Source organism: Gasterosteus aculeatus, chromosome 2, assembly GCF_964276395.1.
Source record: "Gasterosteus aculeatus chromosome 2, fGasAcu3.hap1.1, whole genome shotgun sequence".
Classification (NCBI taxonomy): Eukaryota; Metazoa; Chordata; class Actinopteri; order Perciformes; family Gasterosteidae; genus Gasterosteus; species Gasterosteus aculeatus.
The window spans coordinates 11,709,569-11,734,907 of record NC_135689.1 but is presented as its reverse complement, the minus strand read 5'-3'; the positions used below and the strand labels follow the sequence as shown (position 1 = coordinate 11,734,907).

Here is a 25,339-nt window from a genome sequence, read left to right as displayed (position 1 = left end):
CCCCTCTGAGGAGTTCTGGGAACCTTCATGACTGAGCAGACCTCCGGGGATCCATTGCGAGGTGACGGACGAAGCGCGAAAAACTGCTGTCCAGTGTCGAGAGAGTCCAGATCTCTTGTTGCTGTCATGGTCTTCAGGGCGCTGCTGCTGTCCGTCCTGCTGGTGTCCCTGAGCTGCTCCAGAGGAGCCATCATCACAGGGGTGAGTGAGAGGTTTCTGTCTCCGCTGTCACTCATTACTCAAGCTTCTCTTTTCAGTCGTGTCTGGTTAAAGAAGGCATTTTTCTTTTTTTTAATCATCTTCTCTGTGATTTTTTTTTTAAAGTGTATTGAGACACTGATTTTAAATTCAAGTGTTACTACTTACTAGAGTATCAACTAACACTTATCTTCATTACAGCTTAATTTGTATTTGTATTTCTTTGTTTATACTTAATTATTCATTTAGTCTGTAACATGCAAAAACAACATGCTGATCACACGTTTCCTGAGCCTGAAGTGATCATCTATTTGTCCGATTAACACTACAAACCCTAAAAACACAGAAATTAGAACAATATAAAGAGCGAAAGCAGCAAATGGTTATATTTTATATTTGATTAACTAGTAGACTCGGACATATTTGACAGTTTTGGTAGATAAATGACTGTGATTCATTGACAAATTGTTTCTGAGCTAATTCTGTCAATGCTTTGGAAGTGTGCTGCTCTCAAATCCAAATACAGAGTTTGTTTTAAATTATATTGTATTTGATACTCCTTACTTCTGATTTTTGGTTTGATTTTCTTGGATTCAAACTGAAAATACTGCACACAAAAAATACCTACAGAATCGTGCCAGATAACTGGCACGATTCAGTTTTCCAGATAATTTTGTAAAATGTGATTAGCGATGACTGACAGGAGACCACATCCTCCTCCGCTCCAAGTCCAATGGAAAAGAACAGAGATAATCATCTCAATTCTCTGATTGATATTCATTTGTAAATGGATTAGAGAGATGACAGGCAATGGATAAAGTGCCGTTGACTGTACAGATATTATTATACATTATTATTCCAATAAGTAAAAATGAAATACATTCAAACATTAAAAGAGTATCACCATTAACATAAATAAAACTGAGTCCCATGGCCTTAAAAGTACTCTGCATGTCTGTCTCTTTTATTGTCCCCTGTCGTCCATACCGCCCGTCTCTCCCTCTGTGCTGCAGGCCTGTGAGAGGGACCTGCAGTGTGGTTTTGGTCTTTGCTGCGCCGTCAGTCTGTGGCTGAGGGGCCTGAGGATGTGCGTTCCAAGAGGCATCGAAGGGGACGAATGCCACCCATTTAGCCACAAGGTGGGGAGAAATGTCACTAATCTTTCTGTATTACACTCTCTCTCTCTCTCTCTCTCTCTCTCTCTCTCTCTCTCTCTCTCTCTCTCTCTCTCTCTCTCTCTCTCTCTCTCTCTCTCTCATTCACACTCACACATGTGCACACACACACACACACACACACACACACACACACACACACACACACACACTCCTAGTTGAAATTGAGATTATGTCAAGCTGCTGGCAGGTTGGCTGAAGCTTTAGAAAAGCTGCTGATAACTGCAGAAGCTATTGATCTATTCCAGAGTGAACCGGCCAATCAGAGCCACACATCACTCTGATCATCTGGAGAACACAACAGTCTGTCAATTCACTCTTAAACTTTTAAAATCGAGATTTTTAAGATTATCAACTCTTCTTGTCAGCCGATGAAGGATTTTAATTGTGAGCTTATCCCTCCCTCTCCTTTTCCCTTTTCCAGGTGCCCTATCTAGGGAAAAGGCATCATCACACCTGCCCTTGTCTCCCCCACTTGATGTGCAGCAGGTATAGTGAAAGCAAGTATAGATGCACGGACGACTTCAAAAGCCTGGACTTTTAACAGCCGACCAAACATTCAGATGAAGAAGATCAGATCAGAAACAGCATTCAGAGTGAAAAAACAGGCTTTGGATCAGAAACACATATTTAACCTTCAATGCCTGTATTCTTCATTTGTGTTCTCTATGCTCTATAAAACATAGTTTCCACACATCATGGACACAGAGAGAGAAATGTCAAGAGAATCACACCTCAACAAGAGCCACGGCAGACGTCCAACACTTTACTTAAACAAAATGAAAAAGATTAAAACGTTTGATCTTTTGTTTTCATGCTCACTTTATGTAAGTAGTCAAAAGATATGTATAAATACTATTATCAATAAATGAATAATTACAACATTGAAAAAGTGCCCTATGAAGTTTTCTTTTCTTGTGCGTTCTATGTGGCTTGAATAAACATTATGTTATGTTATGGAGGGTTATGGTATGTCGAGTGGTTTTAATCTCTCTAGTTTGATTATGATGAAGGTCAAAACGTCCTTTGCCGCCTCAAGCAAACTCAAAACTGCCGTCTCTAACTGATGACATAACTGACGGATCGCCACCGATTTCAACCCCAACATTTGGAAGATCAAAGTTTATTTTTCCTTGTAGTTTTTCAGGATTTTAGCATCTTGAGGTTTGTTCTTTGCCTCATTTTCACCTCAATATATTTTGTATGACATCAAATCCTTTGCTAGAAGAAAAATAACAGAAGAAAATAATTAATATTTTTTTCACCACTGTGCTTAGATGAAGTTTCCAATTTCCTGACGATGGAATAAAGTTAATGCATAAATATATATTTTGTGGAACCGGATGCAATAAAATGTAACAGCAAGCATTTAAATGTGGCGAGTCATTTTTTCTTTTGATTTTCCAATCAAAATCAGATTGCAGAATATGGATTCGCTGCAGCTGGAGCACACATCATTGCAGATTACTGGGTCTTTGTTTTGCGTCATACTTCAAAAAATGCTGCCCAGGTAACCTCCGCTCACACTTTTGGAAAGTGGAAAGTTTCCACAGGAAATAACAATAACAGGTACAGTAACGTCAAATCTTTTGTTACATAACAACGGTTGTTTCTCACCTTGATAGCTTCCCTTTACAAAATCATTTCTGCCTGCGTGTATTCTATGACTGTGAGTTTAGGAAAAAGCTGAACTATGCTAAGCTAAACATTAGCTCTGTTATATAACTCTTGCATAACGTTAGTGCAGTTGTTTAGCAGAACAAAGTCTTTAGAGTGAAGCATACGTAATTTGAAAGCAAATGGTTATTACAAAGAACTTTAGAATTCCAGGAAAGGTTTAATTGTTGCTTTGTCCAACGCGATATTTGCTTCCAGAAAACATTGCATAGTTCTTATCTCCTGCTGATAACTCACATCAAGATATGTGGGAGGGCATTTTGGAGACACAACCTTGATGTTTTGTATTTAAGGGCTGGACTCGGTGGCTTGAATTACACTCTGGGCAGAACGCTGAAGAGAAACAATGAAGTTGCTCGTGGTCCTTTCAGCCCTGGTGGCTTTTTCCGAATGCCTGCACAAGTAAGTGTGACCTGTCTGGTTGAGGAGAGACCAATTCCTTTATTTTTCTTTATTTTTTTTCTTTCTACTCACTTTCAGACATCTGTCCATTCTGATGACTCTTTCTTTTTGTTTCTCTGCTTAGGATCCCCCTGATCAAGGGGAAGACTGCCAGGGAAAACCTCCAGGAGAAAGGACTGTGGGAACAGTATAGGAAGCAGCATCCATACAACCCCATGGCAAAGTTCTACCAGACTGGCATTGAGTCCATGACCAACGATGCTGACGTAAGTCCACACCATTTAAAGCACAAACAGCAGCTATTTGACACTGTGACTATTTAATGCAACGCTTGAGACCCGTTTATGTCATTTGCAACTGTCGGCTTTGTGTCTTGTGTCCCTCTAGTTGTCCTACTACGGTGTGATCTCCATCGGTAACCCTCCTCAGTCCTTCAGCGTCATCTTTGACACCGGCTCCTCCAACCTGTGGGTCCCTTCAGTCTACTGCTCCAGCGAGGCTTGCAGTAAGTGTTGCTGAGTGTACCACTCCTGCTGGGGGTTAAACGTTTGGCTATTGCATTACACAGCGGCTGAAAGGCTCACAGGCACCGTGTGTAACTTCAAATTTGAGGTTTCATTTATTTAATTGATCAGTATTACTTGTTATAATGGGGGTCGTGGCGCAGGGGGTAGAGATGGTGAGCTGGGAAGCACAAGGTTGGTGGTTCGAGTCCTGGCTGCTCCATGTCCCATGTCGAAGTGTCCCTGAGCAGGACACCTAACCCCTAATTGCTCCTCGGACAAAATGTGAAAGCCATGGGTTAAAAATGTAATGTAAGTCGCTTTGGATAAAAGCGTCTGCTAAATTACCTGTAATGCAAAATAGTATTTGATATACAAATCCTGTTTTGATTAAATGTATAAAATTTGCTATCAGTTCACAAACTAAAGTAATGGCAATTCCCCCTGTCACCAGCTGCAACATGCATAGTAATGCATGTTAATAATAACCCACGATTGTAATAATATATAATACTGTGAATGTGATTCAGCAACATCAGTACATGTAATTGACTATAAAATGTATATGTTCCTGCTAATAAGTTTGAGCTTCTACTTGAAAATAACTTAGTTTAGAAATGTAACTTGTAATGCAGTATTTTAGTAGTGGAACATCTATTTGTTTTCTAATTTAACAACTAATAAAGATTACAAAGTATCAGCAAAAGATGACAAAGACCCCATTTGTCTGCAGACAACCACAATAAATTCAACCCAGGGCAGTCCAGCACTTTCCAATGGGGCGACCAGACTCTGTCCATCCAGTACGGCACCGGCAGCATGACTGGACGTCTGGCAAGTGACAATGTTGAGGTAACTAAAACCCCCTGGAGCTAAATGCATCGTCTATTTACACTGCAAAAAGGCAAATCTCTGTGTTCGGTTGAACTGTGACTGACAGCTGTCTTGTGTGTACAGGTGGGAGGCATCACGGTGCCAAACCAGGTGTTTGGGATCAGCGAGACAGAAGCTCCTTTCATGGCTCAGATGGCAGCCGATGGCATCCTGGGGTTGGCCTTCCAGAGCATCGCCTCTGACAATGTTGTGCCTGTCTTTGACAACATGGTCAAGCAGGGACTTGTTTCCCAGTCCCTGTTCTCCGTCTACCTGAGCGGGTACTAAAAGAGGATGGAAGTGTGTTTCCTGTGACGTCATTTCCTGTCTGACATCTCATATCTGTAATAATTGTTTCCCTCTCTCAGCAATAGTGAGCAGGGCAGTGAGGTGGCCTTCGGTGGTATTGACAGTAGCCATTACACCGGTCAAATCACATGGATCCCTCTGACCTCTGCCACCTACTGGCAGATCCAAATGGACAGGTACCAAGAAAACAAAGTACACAAAGTACTAAGCACAGACACAAATTAATCAACTTGGCTGTAATCGACTTCCTCCGGTTCCTCCTCCCAGTGTCACCATCAATGGACAGGCTGTGGCCTGCACTGGTGGCTGCCAGGCCATCATTGACACTGGTACCTCCCAGATTGTTGGCCCAACCAATGACATCAACAACATGAATTCCTGGGTTGGAGCCACAGCCAACCAGAATGGAGAGGTGAGTCATACCATCATAACGTAACATTTGAAGTAAATTTTCCCCATTTTCTGAACCCAGAGTTAACAAACAGTTCCTGCTCTGACGTCAAATCCCTCAAATGAAAATAATTATGCAGGACGGGGTTACTTGCTTGAGCTGGGAACCCATACAATGCCAATAAATACAACCTGAGCTGCAACACGGGATTCAACTGTGTGTGCGTGTGTGTGACGTTCTTCTCTCAGGCTACAGTGAACTGCCAGAACATCCAAGGCATGCCTGAAGTCACCTTCACTCTCAACGGACAGGCCTTCACCATCCCTGCATCTGCCTACGTCTCACAGGTCAGTTCGACCCCGGCCGCCCACTGCAGCAAAACGTTCCCAGCACTGAAATGAAAGATTTGTGGGAAGTAAACGTATTTTCTGTCGTCTTTTCGCAGAGCTCCTACGGCTGCAGCACTGGCTTTGGCCAGGGTGGCTCCCAACAGCTCTGGATCCTGGGAGATGTCTTCATCAGGCAGTTCTACGTCATCTTCGATACGGAGAATCAGACCGTTGGCCTGGCCCAGTCTGTCTAATCAAATGAGACATTTGAATGTATACTTAGGGGCTTGTCTGATTGAAAGAAGAAAATGGTGCAATTGGTGATAGTGAGAATATGTTTGAACATATGCGTTTGAATTAAATTGATTACAGCAATAAGAATCATTCTGGGATTTTTTTGTATGTGCGTCAGTTTGACTGAGATCACACATCAGGGCTGCAACGTTGTCTTTGGAGACATCTTCAGTCGCCTTAGTTTTGTGTTGCGCTGTACTCAAATGTCACAGAAATAAGAATCTCTATTCACTCGCTCGCTCTGAAGACAACCTTGACCTTCTATAGAGGATTGCAAAAGGATCGTGAAAGGGAAGAAGAGGCCAAGAATAGAAAATCGAGCACCTCTCAGAATAGCCAAAGGACTAGGTTGTAACCGTGAATCTATACAGACAGACACTGATTCAACAAAAGATAACCCCATGACGCAATCTTTATACCTGTGGACACTGACGAAAGGCGTCAAAGGCAGTTTGTTTCAATTCCACCTGATACGGTTAATTTCCGTAATGCATGGTTTCATTTTTAAGTCTTCTCATTTTCACAAACAACACATGCTATATATACACAGGGTAGTTAAATGTTTTATTATCGCACCTCCATAAAGTTAGGGGACTCAGTAAAGATGAAAAAAAGAATAGTTAAAACAAAAGGAGCAGGTCATGCAGATGCTTAATCATTATTACAGGGGTCAAGCTCCGAAAATGAATCCAATTTTCAATTTCAATTTCCCACAAATGTATGTTTTTGTTGGCTCCTCCCTGCCGGATGAAAACTCTGCCCTGTCTGAGTAGCAAGCATGACTCGTACTGGAACATTTCCAACAGTGGCAAATGCAAAATCGGTCTCATTAAAATCCCAAATGAAGGTGGATTCACTGGTGGATTGCCAGTGTTGAGTACTCCACCATCCCGTCGTTCTCCGCCCTGCAGGAGGAGTCGGGGGACCCCTGCTGTGCTTCGTGCACCCTCAGGTTTTCATACACCTCTGTTGGTCTCGGGTGAGCTCTGAAGTCCACTGTCGTGTAGACTGTGCCGCTCACTTCCTGGGGGGAGACAACCTTTGTCATGTGACTTTCTTGTGGAGGAGGTCTGAAGCACAAACTGCTTTTAATCTGCTTTTGAGAAGTGACAATGAATCACAGAGGCATCGTGTTTCCTGTCCAGCACTTACCGTGGCCTCTTGTTTCAGTGACTCACGCGGCGCTTCTCCATATTTGTCTAGAAGGAAAAAATAACATCACATTAGTTCTGTTTAAGCGTTCCAAAAAAAGTCACAACTTCTTTTTCCAGACACTCAGATCTTTGTGATCATCAGTTTAGGAGAGAACTGCTTACACGGCTGTTTAGGTTTGGCCTTCACTTGGCAGCAAACAATCCCGATAACTGAAGTGATGAAAACCATCACTGCAATGGACACAATGACGGCTAGTGGCAGACTGAAACTCCATGGAACCCTGGAGAAGAAAACAATAACACATACATGTATATACATATATAGATATATTATCTTCCGTCTGACAGCAATGTTTGCCCGACTAGCAGCAGAAAAAGAGTAAAGTGCAGCGCATACCTGTCGCTGTCGCTGTGGTCCTGTGCCAGAGCCGGCAAGGTGGCGTCTCCAGGTGTTGTGGAGATGTTGGGGGCTTTGACAGTTGTTGTCAGGGAAGATTGAGACTGCTTGTCATGAGCTGAACCTTCTGCAAAATGCAAGATTATCAAGTTGGCTTCCAAAGCATACGGCTGGAATTAACCTTTGCAACCGCTAAACTAACACACTAAAACACTAAAATGTTGCATTCTTTGCCTGTGCGTTATCATACAAGGCTTTTGCACCATTCAAAATTACAACACCACATTAATGAAAATGAAAACTGCTCACCAGAGACCTCCACATAGTAATCCTGGTATACGTGGTTCTGGGTTCCCAGAACAATACATCTGTAATATCCTCCGTCCACCAAACGCACATTTGATATTTTAAATTCGATCCAGCCGTCTTTCTCCGTTTTTGTAACTCTTCCTTTTAGTAGCTCACAGGTGAATCCTGCACTGTCCAGGAGCTTGTAACATCCTCCTGGATAGAGTTTACAGCAGGACTTGTTGTAAGTATTGTAAAATGAAGGGAAGCGCAGTCTCAGCAGAAAGTGCTCAAACTCCTCGATGTTCTGCTGACCTTTGAGATGAGGGATCCCTGCAAAACAAACATTTCTTATTAATGTCTAATTACAGGTAGTAAAGAACAGAACATCTATAAATTATACATCTCTGGTAAAAAAAAATCTTACTTAGTAAAATAATCAAGACAAAGGACAACTTCATCTTTATTGTAATGCGGAATAAGCACTTTTTGTAACTTTTCCACCCTTTTTAGAGGATCTGAGGCCCCTCCCTGCCAAAGACAAGGGGAAGTAGTCCAGGCCGACATAGACGAGTCCCTACACACACACACACACTATATATATATATATATATATATATATATTACATACACATATACACATACATATATACATATATATATACATACATATATACATATATATATGTACATATATAGTCAGGATATATCATGCTAGTTCCTGAGGTGGCAGTTTGTGGTGTGTTTGTATGGGATAGCATTAAGATGGTTTGTTCCTGTCATTTCCCCGAACCGTTCATCATACTGCATCATGTTGACACAATATCACATTAGAACGCAATGTGACACACAAACGACATACAGCCTTACAATACCTCGTTACACAAACTCATTTCTGAGTGAGCAAACAGTGACTACTTTTTAAGGCTAAAATTGTATTAAGCCCAATGTGTTATAATTATAGACATTATTAATGTAGATATACGTCACTTTATGAACAAAATCAATCCTATTCAATTTCATTCATTCACAGACACGTTATATCATTTACACAAGTGTACACAAACTGATTTATTTGGTATCAGTTCTCAGGTTATTAAACACTTCAGATTCACAAAACAAATCCTCCATCGTGCAACAGAAGACCAACACAAAGGTATGTACATATGAATATTTAGAAAACACAATGTTGTGGCATTCTAACAATTAACATAATTACAGAGCAAACATAAATCACCCCTTTTCCAAACTAAAATGTTCCTTTGCACACTCAGTATATTCTCCAAAGTGTGAGATAAGCTGATGTCTTGCAAATGGAGACAGTTGAGGCATGTAAACAATAATATATTTAAATAATTACAGAAGAGACCTACCTTGCTAAATGAACTCTTAAATAGACAGCCCCTACGATTAAGTTATAAGCAACTGGAGCAATCATTTGAATTTACAAAAAGCTGTTTATCTGAATGATCAGTGCAACTGCCGCCAGGCAGGTGACAGTTCGGCGGATGTTTTCGTTCATAGTTGAATGCATAAATAAGTTGAGGTCACTGTACTAGTGGTTTCTAGTCATTTGGATCCAAGCGGGCTTAAGAAGCCGTCTATTCCTCTGTGAAGGTGATGACGTCGTACTGGATGCCTTGCTGCTGCAGTTGCTCGAGCTGCTCGGCTGTAGCTTCAGTGTAGACGGTTTGGGTCTGAGCCACGGCAGAGTCTGCTGCGCCTACGAGAACAAAAGGTAGTTGTCAAGGTGTTTACTGTAGGTGTTCACCGTGGAGGTGATTTCATGCTTCAAGCTTGTTATTGTTTAAAGTGAATGAGATCATAAAATAGTCACCTATTAGAGTACACATGTGGTCTAGTATGTTTTAGCACATTATCTATAAAGGAATACGTGTTTACCATTTTCTAAAGCATCTACAGTGTTTCCCCTTCCATTGTGACAAAAACACACTGGCGTGATGTTTAATAGATTGATAATGAAACAATCAATGAAGTGGAGGACTAAATATAGATACTGGGAAGTGCAATTTGTTTTCCAAGACAGCCGACCTGTGACAGTGGAGTGGGCAGCGGTCTCCAGATCTTCAGGATTAACCATCTGCTGCTCCGTGCTCACAGGAAGATACTGGATCTGACCGTCGTGGCTTACAGCGATCTGAACGCACAACATGGAGCGAGATTTTGTCAAGAAAAAAACTACTCTGGAGCGTTTTAGGTTATCTGCCTCACTTTGTCAAGCTTAATCTCTAACTGTGGAGTGATCAAAATCTCAGCCTCACCTGTTGCTCCTGCAGAAAGGTCCCGTCATGCTCATACTGGATGATCTGTCCATCTGCCATCTAAGGAAACAAAAGAGCAGTTAGAACATGACATTATCCCCTTAAAACAAAACACATGTAGTTCTCAGATATTGCGACTTCTTATACCGACCTGTATGTGGTTGCCATCAGCTACTACTACATACTCTTGAGGGATCAAGTGCGGCACGCCATCCTGCGAGATGATGTACTGAATCTGCAATGGGACAAATGAGTAGAGACGAAAGCTTGAATATACAATGGCTGCTCTGATATAAATATATACTGTAGTAGAACCTACAAAATGGCTCGTACCTCAGTTACCTGGTTCTCTCCCGTCATTAGGTGCTGAACTGTCTGTCCATCTATGGTGGTTATCTGCTGGATATACGTGTCCTCCTCCTAATTAATGTACAAATGAATACATTTAGTTTCTTAACAAATTTGCCTCCATTCTTATTGCAAAAAAGGGTATGTGCAGCATTGTGTGTGTGTGAGCACCGTGTCGGAGAGCGCTTGTTCTTGAGCTACAACGATGTGCTCCTGTCCAAGCGCCTGCAACCGCTCTGGAGTGATCACTGTCTGATTTGCCTGCAGGGCTGTTACACACACACACACACACACACACACACACACACACATCAAAGCACACACATTGAGTTTGAGATCTTTTGAGATTTTGTTTGCCACTGAATACAGTCTCACCCTATAACTATTATAATAATAATATATTCATATTGTTTGTGTTCCTTACATTGCAGTGTGGCCAGGGCCTCCTCATCACTATTCACTATGATAGTGTTCTGGGACGTTGGGGTGCGGCTCTTGCGAGCCGCGTGATCCTGACTGTGGAGACGCTCCATATGAAACTTTAGATGCCCGTTACGGTTAAACCTGAGATATCGGGCAAGAAAATACGTCAACATCGGCAGCTGTCCATAACTACCTTTGGTGAATGTATACAAATGATTTTGCATAAAAGGTTCCAGATGTTAAGGAAACCCACCTCTGTCCACACAGCTGGCAAGAGAACGGTTTCTCGTTGGTGTGTGTCATCATGTGTCGCCGCAGGTCTTTCTTGTTCTTGGAGGCAAAGCTACAGCTTGGACACTTGTGAGGGCGCAAATAGGAATGCAGCTCCATGTGAGCCTAAAAGAATAGTTAACAAAGAGGGTTTTAAAACAGAAATGCTTTCTTTTCCCATATTTAAACTCTATTTAATGAGCAATTGAATGTTCATGAACGTGTTATTTCTGGCAGCTTTTATAAACCTGGGGTCAATTCATGGCCGGCTTTGAAGTGTGTTAATTATTCTCTGCAAATATTGTCTGCCTTTGCCAGAAAAAACAGATTTCTATTCAGTGTAAAGATATTGCTGCACAACTTAAGAGGGATTCACCTTGACCTCCTGCCAGGACGTGGAGGTGTAATCACAATCAGGACACTTGAACGTGTTGGGGTCTACGTGTGCCCTCTTGTGGTTCTCCATGTCAGAACGTCCGTGGAAAGATTCCATGCATATTCGGCAGGAAAACCTCTTTGTGCTCAGACCAGGAGAGCTGACAGTGGAGGGAGAGGCTGGAGCCTCGCTGCTCAGCTGACCATAAGAACAGAGGACACAGTCAGAGGGGAGCGGTACGCCATGTGGGCGGATATTTACGTGGCAAACTACTGATCCCTTGCGGTTACCTCCACCTGTTGCAGAACACCATCCGGCAGCGCTGACGCCAGGTAGTACTTTTCACCTTTCAGGCCTTCTGACCCGCATACTTCCACAGCCTGAGAAGGGCTGCCATCATTGTTACTGCGGAGGCGAATGTATGAAGACATTTTAGATTGGGAAGAGATCGCAGAGGTCATCACTAATTCTACACGCGTGTTACCTGTATCCAGGGCTGTGGCTGATCTCTTCAACCGCCTGTTCCACAACGCCAAAGTCTCCCGCGGCCTCGTAGGCTTCGATGGCGATCTGGGTCAGCTCCCCCGTCTCAGAGGCGGCTGCCTCAAAGGCCTCTTGTAGCACCGTCTCACCGTTCTCAGACACATGGAAGGTCACAACCTTTTGTGCCTGGCCAGGTACTGTGGTCACCGTGCTCCACGTGCCCTTTTCCAAAGCTTTGCCTTCGGAATTCAGCACCGCCACCTGAGGAGCACGTTCAATTCACTGTTAAACACAATCTATGTTGTTTACAAAAGGCAAACGTACTTCTCAAATGAATGCAAGCCGCATATTTCAAAATAAATATTTTGATGTGCACCAACCTGTAAGGCGTTCCCAACCAATTCCCGGGCATTACTCATATTCAGCAGCAGGTCGAGGGCATTCTGCGCAGATTGGTCACTGGATTCGACTAAAGAGGATACGGTGAAAAAAGTCAGCATTTTGTCTTCAACCTTTATTAAACTGATTGACAATGTAATAAAAATGGAATAATAAGTAGCAGTGTGATATGCAAACAGTATACCTCTGGGGTCTGTGTGTGTGTGTGTGTGTGTGCCCCTGTTGGTAGGATGGTGACATCCAGAATAATAGAAATGTTTCTGGAATAAAAAGAGGACTGACCTTGCTCATAGATGATGGTGGTGTTTCCCATTGCGTCCTGGGACACAGAGGCGTTTTCCATTCCCTGCATGGCTTGTAGTGTAGCAGAGTCCACCGCAACCTAACGAAGGGAGGGGGGGGGGGGTGTAAATAACGCACATAAACATACTAAAATCCTAATTGGGACCCAGATAAATGGCAGAAGACATCAAACAGACTCACAATTGTGTTCTGCAAATCCTGTGTGTCATCAGGTTGTTGTTGTTTGAGCTCCTCGATCTGCTGCAGCGTAAAGAAAGGCCCGCGGCGCCTCCTGATGGGCTCCTCGGGGTGTGTCACGGACCACTCGTCAAACGTCTCCGCGTGGCGGCACTGTACGTGCAGGCGCAGGTTCTTCCTGTGCTTGGTCGTGAAGTGGCACATTTCGCAGGAGAACGGCTTCTCCCCTGAAGAAGAAAGCGTTAGTTGTAAACGGTGCTGTAGAGCTTTGCATTCATCGAGTGAACATACTAGTCGTGAATCAAATTAGCGGAAGCCTTTCTGCTGACACACAGACCTGTGTGTTTGATGGCCAGATGGGAGACCAGGAACTCCTCTTTAGAAGTGGAGTATTTGCAGTAGTCACACTTGAAGGGCCGGTCGTTGGTGTGAGACAGCTGATGGTTGAGCAGCAGCTTCTTGTTGTCACAGGTGTAATCGCAGAATTCACACTTGAACCTTGCACATGCACATTCAAGAGTTAATCGTCGTTACATTATCATCATTACTGGCATCCATGTCTTTGAAAGATAAAAAAAAATGGAACACAAATACTGACTTGCTGTCTCCAAGACTCTGGATGTGAGTCAGCAGGTGCATTTTGAATGTGTACCGCTTCTTGAAGGATTTGCCGCACTACAAAAGAAAAAAACAAGTTTTCCACAACACTTTTGAACAAGATAAATAAGTGCCCTCAATTTTCTGTAAGGATTGTCGTGGTTGTGCACACATCGAGTAAAATGTTGTGTTGGCTGGGTAGAGCAAGAATTGACCTTTTCAAAAATATCTTTACAGGGAGTCCTACATTTGATACTGCTTTCCAAAGATTCTGTACACTTAATTAAGTGAACATATACACAATAAAATGTAAAATCATATATTTGCTTGTTATAAAAGGAACCAGTGATTATCGGTAGTTTTCACGTAACTATCGAAAAATTGATTTCAATAAAAAACAGTCAGGAAATTGGAAGAAAATGGGATATTTGTGAAAATATAATATAATAATTCTGTAAAGAAAGAACAGGCCATGCTTTTTGAGATGTTCTTTCAAGTTGTTTAAGTGTCCCGATTATATTAAACAAAACACAAGGTTAGGTGCTGTTCAAGTGAAGCTTATTTACAGAAACATTGTGAAAGGAATTCTTCATATTGAACCAACTTGTAACCACTTACAATACAATAGTCTGAGGCATAAACTTGTCTTTTTCAGATATTAGTGTTCATTATTTTATTTTTTATATTTCAAAACCTTTATTGTCAGACCTTATCACACATGTGTGGTTTCTCTGAGCTGTGGGTCTTCATGTGCTGGGTCAGTCTCTTTTGCATGGGGTAAACCCTGCGACACACAGGGCAGAGGAACTCGGACACCTTTGGTACCTGCAAGAAGGAGCATAAAAGCCATGGAATTTACAAATATCTGCTACACTTATCATTACGCCATCTGCAAATTAAATAGCGTTTAACCATTGAAAAACTGAATTGTCTTACCAACTCCGTCTTTCTTTTCCTGTAGGATGGAAATCAACATTTCTTATTCACAATGCGTTCTTCAGCACAAATGATGTCTTGTGTATGCGCTGCACGCTGACCGGATTACTTACTTATCTTTCTTGTGGACTGCTGTGTGGCGAATGACATCTTTCTTATAGACACTCGTGTAATCACACTCGTCACACTTAAACGGTTTGGTGCCCTCATGGTTGAACATGTGTTCCTGCAAAACAGCGAACAAGACTTCCAGGGCGCTGTGCAAACATGCATGTAGACAGAGGTTGACCTCAGAATGTCGTGACCTGCTTTATTGCAACTGACCTTGAGGGAAGACCAGCGCTTGCAGCGATAGTTGCACTGCAGGCACTTGAAGAGCTCTGGCTCATTGCCTTCGTGGGAGTCCACGTGGAAGTGCAAATCCTCTTGAGTGAGGAAGCGCGAGCCACAGATCCAGCAGTTGTGAGGCCTCAGGAGCGGTTTCAGGGATTTATAGTAACGACTGGAAGAAAACGAAGAGAAATAAGCAACTGGCTTGTTGTAATAGTTTGTAATACTCCTTGTAACGACAGTTTTATCTCATCATTTTGTACTCACTTTCGGTTTATATATTTCTTATACTTCTTGCGAAGAAAACGCTTGGATGGTCGGCCGCGTTTCCTCTCGAAGAATTCCTCTGGCTGTGAGTTTGACGAAGGGTCTTTGTTCTCAGAGTCGGATTGGCTTATTGCTGCCTCAGCTGTGTCTCCATCCGTCTCTACAGCGGGAGCGTTGTTCAGCCCCGAGGAGCTCGCCTCTTCAGGCACCCCAGCGTCTGCACTCACCCTGGGTTTCTTAGCAATACTCTCTGCTTCTGTAACGAACCAAGAAAGAAGATGTGTAGGACTCCTGTGCAGCGACAGGCGATTTTCGTTTTACTTTGTCAAAACTGAAAGCCAACCTTTGCTGCTGTAACCTTCTTCTACAAGGCTGTACTTCCTGGGACGGCCAACCTTACGTCGAGGGCGCCCTTGAGAGGAGGAGGAGATGGGAGGAGAGGGCTTCTTCCTGATGGCAGGGGGCCTTCCTTTGCAGTCCTCGTCTGCAGGGTTGTAGTCACTGTCCTCTGTGGATGAACAAAGGCAAAGGAAATATGATTATATTCTGATTCACTACATCAGACAATAATTGATTTTTGTCAGCATCTGGGTTCAATGAAGAAATCTTTATCTCTGACCTTCAGGATCATCAATTGCACCCGCATCCACAACATCATCTTCTTCTTCCTCTGCCTTTTGGGGCGGAGCAGCCTTTGCCTTTGCTGCGTTCCTCTTTTCAGCTCCTTCCCTCTCTGCCTGGCGGCGGGCAAACGTCTCACTTTTAGGAGGCCGCCCACGTTTACGCTTCTTTGACGCATCGCCTGAAACCAGACATTGTACCACAGAAAGTGATTTTATTGTAAATAATACAATTCTAATTATAATGTGTTTTTTAAATGGGATAAACATTTTTTATAAGGCGCGTGTCTTTGTGATACCTAAATCTTACCTGCAGATTTGAAGTGTTTGTCTCTCATGTGGTTGATTAGTGTGTCTTTGGAGGCACTTTTGTATGGACACAATTTACACTTGAACTGCTGGACAATCACTACTTCCATCATCTCCTCCAACTCAGCCAGGTTCGGTGGTCTCTGTCCGGAACCCCCCACCACGGCTGACGTCTCCATCTCTCTGAGCCCAGCTTCACCCTGAGGCCCCTGGGAGCCTTGGGGCTCCTCTTGGCTCGGTGAGTATTGTTGGGGCAGCTCAGGCTCTGGATTGGAGGTGTACGTCCCACTGCTGCTGATGTAGGCGCCCGGCTGGCTCTCGCTGCACTCCAATGCCTCGGGAAGTCCTGCTGAGCCTGCGGTGTCGGCCAGAGGGTGCTCGGATGAGGAGCTGTCGTCGGCGTAGAGAGAGGCCTCCGGGCCATTGCTGCTTTCCAGGTAACAGGAGTGCTGCGGCTGCTGTTGGGAGTGCTGTGGCTGGTCTGGATCCTGGTTCCGCTCGTCGTCATCGTCTCTCGCTTGATACTGAGAACAACCTGGCTGCTCAGAGTCTGCAGCTGCAACACACTCCCCTCCGTACTCCGCCCCATACTGCCGACTTGTCTGGGTCCGGTGGTCCTCGCTGCTGTCTATGTAACTGCGGGAATGATGCGGCTGCGCTCCCTCGTCCAACTCACACTCCAGATACCCAGTGCTGCAGTCCACCATGTAGTGACCTCGGCTGGTAAGGTTGGAGTCGGCCCCGCTGCATTCCACATACCCAGGCAGGTCCTGGTCACTGTTATCACCGCTGTAGTCGGGGAAACCTGACTGAGAGCGGGTCTGGTCGGGTTCCTCGCCTGAACACTCCACGTAGGAAGATGAAGACTCCCCTGTCTGGTCGGGACCATCTGCACTGCAGTCCATATACTGGGAGGGGTGGGAGTGTTGGGGCTGGTCAGGGCGACTGCTGCTGTAACCCGAGGGGCCTGGCCGTTCGTCGGGCTCGAGGTTGCCCTGCAGATCTCCCTGATCCCGACAGGTGGACGTGGGCCCTTCTGCGAGACCTTCTATGGCTACACGATCAGAGAAGGCCGAAGATGACATCTGGGCCACCATAGGAGCCCCTATAGCAGAAAAAAAAAAACCTATTAGATGTATTCACTCAATAAATAAATGCTGTCTGAGTAACATCCCACCCAAGCATTAAGAATATTGTTATAATACAATAACATGTAAATACCTTACTCATAAACTTTTACAATGAATTTGAAATGGGGGGGGGGGGGTGCAGTTTTACCATCATCTGGCCCTTGTAATATCAGATACTGGGTTGTTTCTGCACCTCCGTCTTCTGCGCTGGTCACAGCTATGCAGCCTGACAAAAGAACCGCAGAACAAGAGAAGATATCTGCTACATTATGGTAAAAATAACCAAACTTACCAACATAAATGCTTCACTGCCTACGATATAACAGAAAGGGGAGTGCCAGAGGAAATACCATTCACGATGTCAGGGCCAATGGTGGACTCAATGATCTTGTCAATGGCAGACCCAAGGTCTGACGAGGTAGAAGCAGTCGAGTCAGAAACAATCATGGCTCCTTCAGACGCAGCACTTGAGTGGACGAGCACTTGGGCTGACTCGGACACAAGCACTGACTGAGTTACTGTGGAGACGCTGGACACGCTGGTGGACTGGGCCACTGAGGAGGAGTCTGGGAGGTGGACGGAGGAAACTCTGACGTCTGTACTGGAGCTGGTTTCTGGGACAAACACCTTGACGGGTAGGAGCAACAAAATGACGGCAAGAAACTTTAATGACAAAAGCAAAAATGCTAATCTTATTTATACGCAAAACGCAAAAAAAAAGAAGCTTACCACAACTCCCTCTGAGCTCTGTCCCACATGGCAGTCAGATTCTGGGGCCTGTGCATGAGAGGCAGCTGCATCACTGCTGTCTGCAGACATGGCCTCTGATGACTCCATACCCATGCCGCTTTCAGATGGTTCCTCCATCCCCGCGGGACCTGCATCGCTGCTGCTCTCCACCTCATTCTCCTCCGAATCCATGGCTATCAAGAAAAATGCATTGTGTTAAGATGAGAACAACTCTTGCAATAATTACAATGATTCATGGTCGCTGCGACCTTGTCACTAGAAAAATGAACTGTTCTCAAAGTCTCTTTATTTTGCACTTCACATTTAGCGTTCAGTCTTTATTTAGATTTGGATAGTGTGACAAGTATGTGGGAATTCCAATTTCTTTATATCAAACGGTAACCTGGAAATATGAGGTCAGATCAGTCTCCATAATTGCAAATGCACACAGAAAGACTCACAAATGAAAAAAAGAAGATTCACAAATATATTTGATTTATAAATGCACACATTTTATTGTGTGCATTTGCAATTATTGAGACTGACCCGACCCCATATGGAAATAGTTTTAAATAAATAACAGTAACATTTGTATCCAGAGGTGGAAAGAAAACCAAAAGTACACTGAACCACTTTGATTTGTTGACACTTAACTTTTTAATTATTATTTTTAATTATTATTATTAGGGGGATTATCAAGGGAAAACAATCAGAGGAAAAAAAGAAAAGGAAAGAAAAAAACCCACGTATTATTTAAAGAAAGGTTTGTAGGCGACTAACTCTACAACACCGAATGTCTGAGTTAATGCGTTTGTGATGATGTTGGTGTTTCATGTCTTTGGGACAAACACACAGAACTGTTTCATTTCCGTAGACTTAACCCTGATTAAACCAGTTCCTCTGCTTAAGACCAACGAGGCTACGTTAATAAACGACAGCCAAGTTATAAAGTCTTTTCATTCAGAGACAATATAGGTTTTGTTCTGACATAGGTAACATAAAAGTAACACAAAATAGGTTATCTGTTCTGGTGTGTAAAGTTAACGCTTCGACTGTTCGAACCAACGTTGGCTCGCGAGCAGTTAGCATTAGAACCACAGCAGTTAGCATTAGCTTCCTGCTGGCTAACATGCTAACGGGCATTGTTGTCAGCTCGGTATCTTGTTCGTTGAAGGATGAAAGACCCCTTAAATGGTCCCGGAGGCCGTTTTAGTGATTGGATACGACAGTGTAACGAAGCTACAAACAGTTGTGTTCAAGTCCGCGGGTCAGCCAACACTACGGGACGCGTGTGTGTGTGTACGTGTGCGTTAGATGTTTCAGGACGGGCCCAGCTGCCCTTGATCCTGCCTGCTCGGCGTCGCCATTTTGCAGCTGGTGGCCCCGCTTTACGCTCAGGCATTCTGGAGGCTCTACTGGGGACCTCGCGGGCTTCAGCCGCGGCAGATCGCCCAAATGCTCTCCCTGAAGAAAATGAAAATGTTTTCCTTCCCCGGCACGAGAAGCTCCGCGGTTTTTTCTTACCTTGTATTTTCGAGCAGGAGGGTTTCCGCCGGCGTTGACGCGCTGAATAGAACAGGAATTAGCAACGGATAATAGTTGCTTCTTTCTAGTCGGGCGCCATGAGACTCTCCTTGCTTCCTGTCCGTGCAACCGGATCTTATTTATTGTTTTGTTCAACGTTAGACCTCTCGCTGTCCAAGCGAACGTCGGTATATTTATCCATTTTTAACTATTTTGATTTACCAATGGAGTGTTTGTTGTATGTGTCACATATTCGGAAAAATATATTCTAATCATTTAGTGGACTATTGCTTTTAGAGGCAGGCGTGTTATGCAATTAGATGCGGAGTAATATGCGTTCACTGGGGTCGGTGTTTCAAGAGACTAGCGTCAGATAATCCGTATTCTAGATATGAATTAAATGAGTTTCTCAATCACGACATTGCTGTCGTGTTGTCGTTTACACGTGGGGAATCTCGATGTCCGTGTATCTTGGTTACGTTGACATGTGGACTACACGCGCTCCTGTTAGGTGTGCATGGTCATGTATACAAATACAACATGCGAGGATCTGGATCCATGTTCATGTCAGTTAATCAATTGTTGCGGTGAGCGACGAGACGACTGGTAGTTATTACAGAATGTTTATTGCATTGAAAGCATGAACTATTACAAATACCAAACATTGCAGTCTCATAAATAATTTCAGTGAAGGAGACATGAAATTGTCTTCCAGTGCAAGTCCTTTCAGAAAAACCCAAATATATTTATACAAAACAAAAAAGCTCCAGGACACAAAAATAGATATATAGAAATTGCTATAAATATCAAAATAATACTTTAAAGTCTGAACCTGTGAGACAAAACCCAGCAAATCTGGAATCCAGATAGCGTATGATAATATTTTAGTTGTGGTTATGTCTTAAATTTTAGACCACATGAACCAACCTATTCACAGATTATCACACTGAGGGAAAGGCAGTGCCACAAATCAATTGGCTTTGCCTTCACTTTGGGTCAAGGATGTATGGTAGAAAATTAGCCAACATCAATGATGGACAATCTTTGAAATGCAAACGCATTCCACATCATACACTTACAAATACTGCATCACATTCTCCCTGACACCTGCACAGGAGAGAGAAGCAGGTGCTACAACATTGAAGGCGATTTCCAGCTCATCCCTGTTCATCTCCTCAGTATTGAGTGCGTGAAGAATCTGAGCACTTGAGAAGATCATACTTCACGTAACCGACACGATCCACCTGCCTGCGGGAGTTCATGCGCCAGTAGAAGCGGTCTCTGCAGAAGTAGATGTGACCTAAAGTGGAAATATAGAAATTTCAATCACCACAAGACCAAAAAAGTGATTATTTCATGCATCAATCTACCGTTTATATGCTGATTTAGTCTGTTGAGCTCAGCATAATGTTTATAATTACCTTTGTACTGGAACACGTCATGGGCATCATTTGGGACTCCACCAAAGACGACATCTGTGTATCTGGGGTAGCCTTTGTCAATTTTCTGGTCTTTCACGTCAAGCCTGTGGTTGTAATGGCAGAGGATTTCATTAAAATCAAGAAAAAAACACGTCTTGAATCATATTCTTTGGTTATAATGTAAAAGAAAAACAATCAAATTTCAGATTAACTGAAAAACCACAGTGGAGGAGGGTTTGAACTGGCTTGCTCAAAGAATAATAGCAGTTAAAGAAGAGCTTACAGGGTATAATTTGACCGGGGAACTGACCTAGAGACAGACATGCTTCCCATCCTGATTTCCAACCCAATTTTAACTCACCTCCAGTAGTTCTCCCCACTGAAGAGCAGCACTTTGCCTTTGCCCCTCTGGAGGGCTCCCTCCACCTTCTGAATGCTGTTGGGGAGGCCGAGCTTCTCGATGCCGCGGGGCCCCAGGACGCTCTTCCCTGTGTACACCCAGAACCGATTCCCTACAGACAGAAAACTATCTTTAGAAAAAATATTCTTGCATTTTTGGCTTATTTGTAAGTGGTTTCCCACACACTGTATGCAGCTCTATTACCTGAGAAAAAGTACAATTTCCTAGCAAGAATGTCCTCAAAGGCAGAGTCAACGACTGCTGGCAGGGCGGGCCACCTCTCTGAAATAGAGAAGGGTCCCTTGGGCTCTCCGTTGCTCTCGCTGGGCATCTTCCAGTAATGTCTGTTGATCAACACATGTACACACAATTAACACACCTCCACCGCTGGTTTGGGTTCATGTTGCTGATGTTACAAAGAATAAGGGAACCGTTGCTTACCCGTCCTTGAAGAAATGTAGTTCTCCCTCAATCACTGTGATGGTGTCAAATTTGGTCATCTCGCAGGCGTCTTTGGTGGGATCCACAGGCGTTGGGGCAGTTGTAGTGGTGGTGGGTTCATCAGGGTCTGGGTAAGGGGTAGTGGTTGGGGTTTTGGGTCCAGGTGGGGTTGGATCAGGGCCAGTTTTGCCTCCTGAAAAAATACAATGATGTTGGTTGAGAGAAAGTGTTGTGAAGTTGGTAATTTAAGCATTTTTGTATAACACACTTTATCGTGACCTCACCATAGAGATATTGGATGCCTTCAATATCATCTTTATGAAGGGAGAAGTCTTTTACGTAGCTGTACATGGGGTACATGAGCGCATCTCTTATGTTGGAGTGATCTAGGCCAAGAGCGTGTCCAAACTCATGGGCTGCCACCAGGAACAGACTGTAACCTGGAACACATGCACAAAGGAATATTAAGAAATCGCAATGGCAAATACATGAAGGGTTTCTCTTCTCCATTTTCTCTGTCTTGTATTCATGTTACTCACCCTGGTCGGGACAGAAACCCCATTTCGCGTCGTCATCATAGCTGTCAGTGGTACTGCACCACAACTTGCCATCTCCTCGTCCCTCACTTGTGCAGGAGTCATACTGTTTACCCAGGAACACAAAAGGGAAGTGGCAAGGCTCCCCCTCAGAGTTTCCACCAATCACAGCGGTTTCTGTACAAACAAAGAAATAACAAAAACTGTGAAATTACAAGCCGTTGTGGCAGCACTCCTCAGCACCCAGGAATGGTGGTTCCTATCCCTCACCCCGACTGGGACAAAATCCGTATGTCTTGTCATTGTCAAAGTTGCTGGTGGTGGCACACCAGCGGTAGCCGTCAGTGCGGCCCTCCGTGGTACAGCTGTCATACTCCTCCCCCAGGAAGACGAAGGGGAAGACACACTCGGCTCCGTTAGCGTTTCCGTCAACTGTGTACAGAACTGTCAGGATGACAAAAATGGGCGGAGGATGATCAGATGAGGTAAGCGTACCACAAATGCATCTGGCTGACCTCCGACCTGTGATTTTCCTTGCAGAACAAATTGTCATGCTTACGTTCACTGGGGCAGAATCCATATTTCTTGTCAATACTGAAGTCGGCTGTGGTGGCACACCATGGCAGGTTATCCGAACGTCCGTCAGTGGTGCAGGTGGTGTAAGATTTGCCCTCAAATGTGAAGGGGAAGTGGCACATGGCACCTTCAGCATTCCCATAGCGGGTCTTGATAGCTGAAGTTACAGAAAAAAAACATAGATGTAATGTGAGGTATAAAGGAACACTAGGGGGAGACAACCTCACACAATTTGTCCGTTTTGAGAACTGACTTTTGGTAAATATTATTACCTGGTCCTGCGCCAAGGGTCCAGTACTCATCATCGTCAAAGTGGGCATCACCTTGCAAACCCTCACCAGGGGGGTAAGCATGGGCCAGAAGACCGTCTTTACCGTCAAATGGATATGGGTCTCCATGGTCTGAACAGAAATTAAAACAGGTCAGTCTTTTGGTTTTTAAACTTGTATTTGGATCAAAATCATTGTACAAATGTGTGACATTAATATGAAGAACACCCATGAATTGAAAACAGTACAAATACATACTTTGTTTTCCAAATGAAATCATGATGTCAGCTGTCCCATCAAAGAGGCGGGTAAAAGTCAGAGGGGTCACATCACTCCACACCTTGAAGGCCCTGGCAAAGGCTTCATCAATCAAAGAGGGCTCCATGTCTGGGGTATAGTTAAGGATTCTGTGGAGGAGAGAAGAATGACACTCTGTTTTCAGGCCTGTAAATGACAATGTAAGTGGAGAAACCTGGGGACATACGGCGGTGAGATACTCCATTAAACTATTGGGATATTATTTCTACACACTCACCTATAGGTGACATCCTGATGGTCCCATTTGAGGTCTCCCTCAAATGTTTGGTAGTTGGCAACATCAGGAACCCCACAGCGAGGCCGTTTCATGGCCTCCAGGGTGGACTTGTCCAGCTCTCCAGTCTCCTTCAGCCCCATCTGTCTCTGCATCCTCTTCAAAGCCTTGGAGGTGGACACCACCGACTGGAAGCCGCTGCGTTGCACCGTGTTCATGTAGCCAAACTTATTCAGATAACCCTGGCAGGAAAAAACGAGAAACCACAATAATGAGTCCAGATTGTGATTGTATCATGTGATGAGCACGGTCGAGTACGTCCTTACGGAGACAATCTTGTCTTGGAAGAGATTATCCTAATGTTTTTGTTCTCACTTTTACACTCTTATACAGCTCAAACTCTGAAGAAACAATTTTTGTTTCCACTATCATCACGATAGAGGTCTCCGTCTAGGTAATTACTTCTCCGCACAGCTTGATTGCACACTGTTCAGGGATTTTCAGTCTACCAAAAGAAAATGAACCATCTGCTACTCACTTCTGCCAGCTCCGTATCAGTCATATTCTTGATGATGTCTCCTGGGAAGGTGACAAAGACGGACTTGAGGGGAAGGCTCCATCCATCATGAATGCTTATCCCCACAATTAAAATCACAGCTAAACCACAGCACCTCATGATGAGACCTATGTTAGCTTTCTACAAAAATGTATATATATTAAGAGCCTTCGAGGTAAGTAGTGCTCAGTTAGACAAAAAGGACGAAAAAGCAGTGCTTCTCTGGCAGCGTTGGCTTCTCTCTTTGCTTTGACTGGGAGCTCTTGTCGTCTCTTCTCTGTGCTCTTGGGTTTCGGACCTCGTTTTTATACATTGCAAGATCTTAGTCACTTGACCACGCCCCCACTCACCACTAACCTCAACCCTCCCACTCACGCCTTCACAGAATGCACGTTGAATGAACAGGGGAATTTCCAAAATGTCCAAATTTAGCTTTTCCTGACAGGTAGTGAGTAGTGAGCTAATGGTTCTTGTTGGACGTACTTCAAGCTGGAGGAGGTGAAGAAAGGCAGTAGTGGATGAGACCAATTATAGCACCGTATAATCCATTCAATTTATATTATATAATAATATAATAAAATAAACCATTGTGCCTGAAAACCCATACAAATTATCAACCAGGTTACAAATTGCTTATTTACTCAATATCTTAAGAATGTAGGCAATGAAAACATTCAGGAACTAAACACATGTGTAGATCCTTAGTGTAGTTTTTCTTTGTCGTCCTTATAATTCATTCTAAAACATCTTCAAGACATCTTTTTTTACCCGAGAACAACACACTCATCATGAGACCCAGCCAGACACTTCTGTTATTTAGATGGTCCAAACAAAGGTATAAAAAGCTTCTTTCGGCCTTTTCATAAATATAGATTTCTTTCCTCTTTACCCGTATTTGAATGCTGTATATCAGTAAGACCCAAAGTCATTTCTTACAAAAACGTATGTATTTCAATTATTTTATTTTCCAACATGGTAAAGGTTTGTCTAAATGTAACACGTTTTCTAATTCCAATGTATTTAAACATGATGTTTTTGCAGTATTGCATTATCGTTGTGGCCAGATTTTTGGGAACTACAAGCTTCAACACCGATGCAACATCTTTACTGGCTTC

At 43.6% G+C, this 25,339-nt stretch overlaps 3 protein-coding genes across 3 annotated transcripts; 2 read left to right on the top strand and 1 right to left on the bottom strand.

Annotated features, from left to right (window-relative positions):
- Positions 1 to 2,740, top strand: prok1 (prokineticin 1). The gene is made up of 3 exons (XM_040193874.2): positions 1 to 201; positions 1,212 to 1,337; positions 1,798 to 2,740. The coding sequence occupies exons 1-3, from the start codon at positions 28 to 30 to the stop codon at positions 1,915 to 1,917; spliced, it is 420 nt and encodes a 139-aa protein (XP_040049808.1). The 5' UTR covers positions 1 to 27; the 3' UTR covers positions 1,918 to 2,740.
- A 574-nt stretch (positions 2,741 to 3,314) lies between these two features.
- On the top strand, positions 3,315 to 6,238 carry LOC120829845 (pepsin A). The gene is made up of 9 exons (XM_040194364.2): positions 3,315 to 3,452; positions 3,577 to 3,718; positions 3,840 to 3,957; positions 4,689 to 4,807; positions 4,913 to 5,109; positions 5,197 to 5,313; positions 5,405 to 5,549; positions 5,777 to 5,875; positions 5,974 to 6,238. Exons 1-9 carry the CDS (start codon positions 3,397 to 3,399, stop codon positions 6,109 to 6,111), a joined length of 1,131 nt encoding a protein of 376 aa, XP_040050298.1. The 5' UTR covers positions 3,315 to 3,396; the 3' UTR covers positions 6,112 to 6,238.
- Positions 6,239 to 6,708: 470 nt separating this feature from the next.
- On the bottom strand, positions 6,709 to 24,363 carry LOC120829480 (uncharacterized). Its single transcript, XM_078086217.1, has 48 exons — positions 24,207 to 24,363; positions 23,672 to 23,910; positions 23,395 to 23,543; positions 23,140 to 23,268; positions 22,851 to 23,024; positions 22,562 to 22,735; positions 22,295 to 22,468; positions 22,040 to 22,195; positions 21,756 to 21,948; positions 21,519 to 21,658; positions 21,276 to 21,426; positions 20,915 to 21,018; positions 20,738 to 20,793; positions 19,494 to 19,606; positions 18,851 to 18,888; positions 17,970 to 18,163; positions 17,591 to 17,867; positions 17,389 to 17,466; positions 16,112 to 17,215; positions 15,801 to 15,983; positions 15,525 to 15,689; positions 15,182 to 15,437; positions 14,909 to 15,086; positions 14,698 to 14,810; positions 14,585 to 14,603; positions 14,357 to 14,473; positions 13,650 to 13,726; positions 13,389 to 13,549; positions 13,055 to 13,278; positions 12,854 to 12,953; positions 12,553 to 12,641; positions 12,174 to 12,433; positions 11,980 to 12,094; positions 11,690 to 11,887; positions 11,297 to 11,439; positions 11,045 to 11,184; positions 10,792 to 10,889; positions 10,606 to 10,692; positions 10,424 to 10,507; positions 10,273 to 10,332; positions 10,043 to 10,148; positions 9,594 to 9,713; positions 8,418 to 8,495; positions 8,012 to 8,323; positions 7,703 to 7,829; positions 7,468 to 7,586; positions 7,304 to 7,350; positions 6,709 to 7,175 (listed from the first exon to the last, which is right to left on the bottom strand). Exons 1-48 carry the CDS (start codon positions 24,342 to 24,344, stop codon positions 7,005 to 7,007), a joined length of 7,728 nt encoding a protein of 2,575 aa, XP_077942343.1. The 5' UTR covers positions 24,345 to 24,363; the 3' UTR covers positions 6,709 to 7,004.
- Positions 24,364 to 25,339: the final 976 nt, after the last annotated feature.